Below are 6000 nucleotides of genomic sequence, written 5' to 3'. Positions count from 1 at the left end.
ATTAAAAATCCAACCATTCTTAACCAAACATACTAAAGAAGTAACTCATAATGGTAATTACAATACATGCAAATATCCTCAATGATGGGAACTCATCAATTTGGCCATGTAACATAACATACGATTTAACATCGAAGGCACCAACTCATTTCCGTGACAATCATAAATACAAGAATCTCAAAATAAGACTACTACGCTTTATTATGTCACATTTAATCCCTCTTAAAAAAAAATTAAAAACGGAGCCATGAATGAGGATTGATTCCGGCCACCCAGCGATTGAAAGATTTGAGATGGAAATGCCCTTTTTTTTTATTACTAAAACCCTCCTCGGCGTTACTGAGTCTGGACTCTTTAATGAAAAATTAGCGAATCTCTGCAAGTACAGTTTAATTTAATTTAATAAAGCTGAGCTGTAAGAGCGCGGCGTGGGCCCGGGTTTGGACTGGTTACTACTGTAAATTAAAATTTGAAAAGCAGGAGCACATGTGGCCATTCGGGTGAGTCGTGACCGGGAAAAAGGGACAAAGACGCCCTCGCCTCCTTTTTAGATTTGAAAAACAGAAAAAAAGTGATTAGTGTCAGTATCATACTTAATTCCACAATTAACGAATAAAACCAAATCTGCTCGTGAGTCGTGACCACCCCTAATTTCTTTTAAACATGAAAAAAGCCTTCTTTCTTCGGCGTGTGGGCCACCACTAAAGCCTTCCCTCAATCATTCCTGTACAGTCTCAGGAGCTTCTCCATTTTCACCGCTCCTCCATCATCAATTTCGTCTTCTTTAATGACAAAGCAGTGGACGCCAATATGTCAATAATTCAAGTTGGTTGGGCCATATACTTGTGACTAATCAGAGACGGTGTATGATCGATTTTCATGAGAACCGGTCTCTGGCAGCCGGAAAAATATCACGGCCGGCTTTACAGATTACAGAATTAAGAACTTCCACGTAAAGGGAAGAGGAGGAAAAGAGCAAATACAAGAATGTACAATAAGGAAGATTTTTATGTGTATGGAGAAGGAAAAAAAAAAGGGCAAACAGTCTTAACGAATTAACTTAATCAAAATCGATCTTCCAAGCATACAGTGACAAGGAGAAGCCTGAGTTTGGAGCGATAGACGATGACGAAGAAGAACGGGATGAAGCGGAGGACGAACAAAAACTCCTTCCACCCTCGCTTCTTTCCTCTGACCACTGCAAAACGCTCCAGTTGCCCGGCGACGTCGACGGCGACATTGAGCAGCTCTTCCTCATCAGCTTCTTCTCGGGGCCTAGCATTTCCGGCCAGACTCCGCCGTCGCCCACCTGAAAAACGAACAATCCATGCCCTCCGCCGCTGCCGTTCCCTGCCTCACATACCCAGTTGAAAACGTCCCAGTAGAACTCCACGTCCGATCCACCCACCGTAATCTTCTCATTCCCTCGAAATTTCCACGCAAGTCTCTTCACCACCAACCCCACCGCTCCGTCCACCTTCACTCTGAGGGCGCCACTCGAGCACTCTATCTCGATCTCGTGATCAGACCCCAGGAACCGCGCCCGAGTCTCGTACTTACGACGGCCAAATACGTGCTCCCGCCGCGATAGCAGCACCGATTCTACCGGTGCAAGAGGACTGCCCAACACCGACCTGCGGGCGAGATCGTCGACCAGGTCGCCTAGAAGAAATTCGACGCGGCCTTCGTGGACAATTGCGAGGTAGAATCCGGAGACGGGTTCGGCCGAGTTGGGCGAGAAGTGCGCCCGGCTGAAGTCCCAGACGAGCTTGTGGGGTCGGCGGCAATGGCGGTGGTGAGTATTGGGTAACAACGTTTTGGATCCCGGTTTGCTCCTGAAGATCAAGGAGAAGGAAGAGGAAGGAGAGAGAGGGATAGAAATCGAAAAGGAGTCGACATTAACGGTGAGAGACTGAGAGGAGAGGGTTCTACTCCACGTCAAGGTAATAAACGTCGGAGTAGTGCAGATCATGGCCTGGTAGACGCAGGTGACAAGGTTTTGCGGCATTTTGTGGATGGGTTTGACGAGAGCGCCAGGATTAGTGAAGCAAGAAGGAAGGGAGTCGAGGAGCATGACTGAACACTGGTGATCAGATTGGATTTGGACAATAGGGTGGAAGTCTTTTAATTTATGCGGGTTCCGGACAAGGGTTGTGTTGATCCCCTTAACTCTCAAATCATTATGGGTTTTCGGAGGAAGCAAATGAGAGGAGGCGGTTGAGCTTCGACTTCCATGGCAGTGAATTGTGATGGGGTAGTTCGTTGGCAATGTCTTAAAAGCGTTAAATGGGGAGGGAGATGCTTTGGATCCTGAGTAACAGAAATCATCATCATCATCAAACCCATCATGTGGCCATTTGTTGGCTTGATTTGCGCAAAAAATTTAGTTGGTTTCTGTGTACATGAGCTGTTCTGCACTCCCTCTTCTACCCTTTGAGCTGTGCTCTATCTAGCCTCCTGTAGCCTGAAGCCTGGCCCAGAAAACACTCTTTTTTTTTTTTTTCTTTCTTTTCTCGTTTCTCTTTTCCATTTATCCTTATAGCCAAAAGGAGGTGATCAGTGATCACCATTCTCCACTCACCTGCTTAAATATATCACCACCTAAATCGTCATTTTAGATGGTTGGATTGACGAGGTTTTTTTTTTTTTCGTTTTTCTGAAAGTGCCTGCCTTTCTTGCTTTTATCTTATATGCATAAGACGTCGTGAGAATGATGGATCAACGATTTCCCCCTTTTTTGCGCTGTTGGGCACCGTGTGGAAGTCAAAACTCTTATCCGAAGACGAGAGCGAAGGTGTGAGAATGATCGGAGGCTTCTCTTTGCTAAAAGAGTCCAAACCTTATTTCCACGCAGAATAGGGTTAGGTATTCGGTGCGGACTTTTTTTAAGTAGAACTGCTACGTCCAAGTCTCTGCTTCCCCTCGATTCCTCCCTTCCCTAAAATGGAATCCAGTTGTATGTTACCGCTTTATTTGTTTTTTCACTTATAATTTTATTAACACAATAAAAACATTACCTAATTATGCATGCACACTTAAACTTACATGGACTAATCTCATTATTCGGATGCCTCAGTCCATTTTATTGCTATTTTCACCCACATAGTTAAGTTGGTATAACATGAGCTAATTCATTTAGTTAAGCAGACATCATGGGCCACAAACAACTCCTACCTGAACTATTGGGCTTACCTATATTTTATTTTTCTCATGGGCCGGCTTCCAGTCCAAGATTGAGTTCATATATTATTGCTACTTTGTTGGGCTAAAAGTGACCCACGCCACTCTTTGAGAAAAGAAGAGAGAGAAAAGGAACTTCGACATTAAATTTCATCCCACCTTCCGCTCGACCAGATTTGGATGGGTGTCTCAGATTGTTGCACCGTCACCCTACAAATACGTCGAATAATTCATAACCGAAGAAAACAAGCTTAGACGAAACCCCAACAACAATGGTTCAAGCCATTATTTGCCGACGCTTGATGTATGGTAGCAACACAAGCACGCTATTTATTACCTAATGTGTCCATTTGTCCTTTAGTAGACATCGGCACACAGACCAGAAGTGTTTGGCAATCAATTGCCATGTCCACTGCTGCTTTTTCTCTAAGTTTGTTCTTGTCCTCGACTTCAAAGTTTAATTCTTCTAAGCTGAGGCAAAGCCTCGTGCTTTCTTTGGATCGGGAAGTATAACGGACCCACGTACCAAATTGAGCTGAAATCAGATGGCAGGTGCACCTGACAGCGAGATAGAGAATTAGCCATTGCCGGATGGGACCTGCAGCACAGATTGATTTGAACTTCAAAGAGAAAGCTGGTCGCTAGAGAGCAGGAGAAGCATCCTTTCAAAGGTTGAAAGTGGGAGAGCTCCTTTTACATTTGTCTTCGCACAGTGGGTGGCGCTGAGTCTGCTGATAGCCCGAAAGCAAAAACCAGAAATTAATGTTCTAGTTTGGTGATGCTCGTTTATGCGACATCAATGTCGTTGAAGCTAACATTCCTTTGAACTTTGAAGTCATCGTTCGGACAGCTTTGACGTTCATGTTTTAGAGAGCAAACACTTGTCGAAGAAACAAAGAACGGGCATTGATTAGAAGTGCTTTTACATGATTGCTATCCGTATTCACATCTCCAACTTTCACCTTTCAAAGCCTGATCTTAATTGTTTCGAAACACGACAGCAACACAATGGAGGGGATGATGGGGTGACTTCTCCTCGTACGTACAAGGATTCATCTTACTTGACATCCGAGAACAAATTCCCCCCTACTCTAATCTTTCTATGAAACCATGGCCAACTAGCGATGATATACTTCTGCCTCTAGTTTCCATTCCTGATGGCAGGAATCTCTGTGTTTTTTTCCCAATGACGGTCAAGTATCAAGTCTGATAGGATAGTATACCGTATTTTCTTTAGAACCTTTCTGGCGTTAAGTCATAAACGAGGATCCAAAGCAGGTATCGGTCAAAACTCATAAAGTCTACGTAGAGATATGGCGTCGTTCTTATGGATATCCCACTCTCTCTCTTCTTCCGATTACCGTCCACGGCCGTCATTAAAAGTCTTAGAATCCAATGCCTTTCTGGGCTAGCTGTTCATGACGTCGAATGGAAGCAATTTGCTCAAAGGTCACAGAGCCAGCCAGCGTGCCTCATTCGATTTGGATATTGCTAATTTGCTAGCTCGCAAAACCCACTTCCAGAAAAATAACATATCCGAAGAGATCCACAGGACGGACTTGACATGGTGGTATCAATCTGATGGGTAGAAATGTGGCAGTTCGACAGGCGCATCCTGATCGACGCCACCTACTCCCATAACCACAAATAGGACCGGATCCAATATGGGTCCCACTCGGATCCACTCCACTGATGGCACAATCTGATATGCCAAGTTTGAAATGAGGTTTGAACCAACCCGTTTCGTTTTCTCATGACTGGACCAAACCAATCAGAACCGCGGAGAACCTAACCTTGGTACTTGAGGCTGGGCTCAAGTTGCTTCAACCCTAGTGATCGGTAGCCTTCCATGCTGTGAAAAGCCAACTTGCTTTTTCTCTCTCAATAGCCACCGGAATGCGTGTTTAAGCCAGAGGCCTAGGATCCTTCCATGCTCACCCTTCTTATCATGTACAGTAGTGACGAGATCATTTATCCCGTTTTGTGTTTTTTTTTACCTAGTGCTGAACAAGGTAGACGGCCCTTTTTTTTCTGCAAGGATAGGATCTCTTCGCATCAGAACCACAATTGGCGGATTAAGAATTAAGAATGATGAAACGAAGCAGTGGTAGCACGCAGCTGGGTGCGGGATCTTCTCCTTTTTCTCTCGTTCGTCTTTTTACAATTCTGTTGTCTTCAACACTGCCACTGAGAGAGGAGAATACATCTTTCTTTTGTTAGCTGTCAATGTGTTAACAGGCAGAGAGACAAGGACACATGCTCAAGTGAGGCAGCTAGGCTGTTTGCATCGTTTTCTTATTTTAACTCCATGGATTCTTCCGACCCCACTATTTCTTCTCCTCTGGAAGTGTACCGCGGGTGGGTCCGACCACCGAGGTTGGCTGTTTCGATCGACCGAATCAAACAAGAACTGATGTTTCAATGGCGATAGCAATTTGATATCGCCCCAGAATCAAAAGAAGACGAGGGCCAGACAGATTCAGAGATGACAGAAAGAGTAGGGGACATTTGAAATGCCAAAAGGAAGGCGTGAGCCTCGCCCAAAGATGACCAAGGATTAAGAGCAACAAGTATTATTATACGCGAAACTAATTCATTAAATTAGAAACAATAATCGGCTTGAGACATGCGATGTAAGATGCTTAATGCCGGCCATGGGTCGTCCAGCTTTACGCCCTGGATAATCTCGTCTCCGTCTTGTGAGCTTCGTCATCTCTGCGTGGTTGGCTTCAATTTTAATATCGATTCACCAAAGCCTACGAAAGATGGAAATCTCACCCGTATAGAATATAATAATGGAAAACCTTGTTTGACGTAGGG

At 44.6% G+C, this 6000-nt stretch overlaps 1 protein-coding gene across 1 annotated transcript; it reads right to left on the bottom strand.

The window, feature by feature from the left end:
• Nucleotides 1–809: 809 nt before the first annotated feature.
• Nucleotides 810–2241, bottom strand: LOC137946484 (uncharacterized). Its single transcript, XM_068792797.1, has one exon. The coding sequence runs from the start codon at nt 2072–2074 to the stop codon at nt 1061–1063; it is 1014 nt and encodes a 337-aa protein (XP_068648898.1). The 5' UTR covers nt 2075–2241; the 3' UTR covers nt 810–1060.
• Between the last annotated feature and the right edge of the window lie 3759 nt (nt 2242–6000).

This window comes from Aristolochia californica, unplaced genomic scaffold (genome assembly GCF_029961685.1).
Source record: "Aristolochia californica isolate CCGP_79_NKW_82.1479 unplaced genomic scaffold, dmAriCali1.0.hap1 SCAF_12, whole genome shotgun sequence".
Classification (NCBI taxonomy): domain Eukaryota; kingdom Viridiplantae; phylum Streptophyta; class Magnoliopsida; order Piperales; family Aristolochiaceae; genus Aristolochia; species Aristolochia californica.
This window is presented reverse-complemented; position numbering and strand designations above follow the sequence as displayed.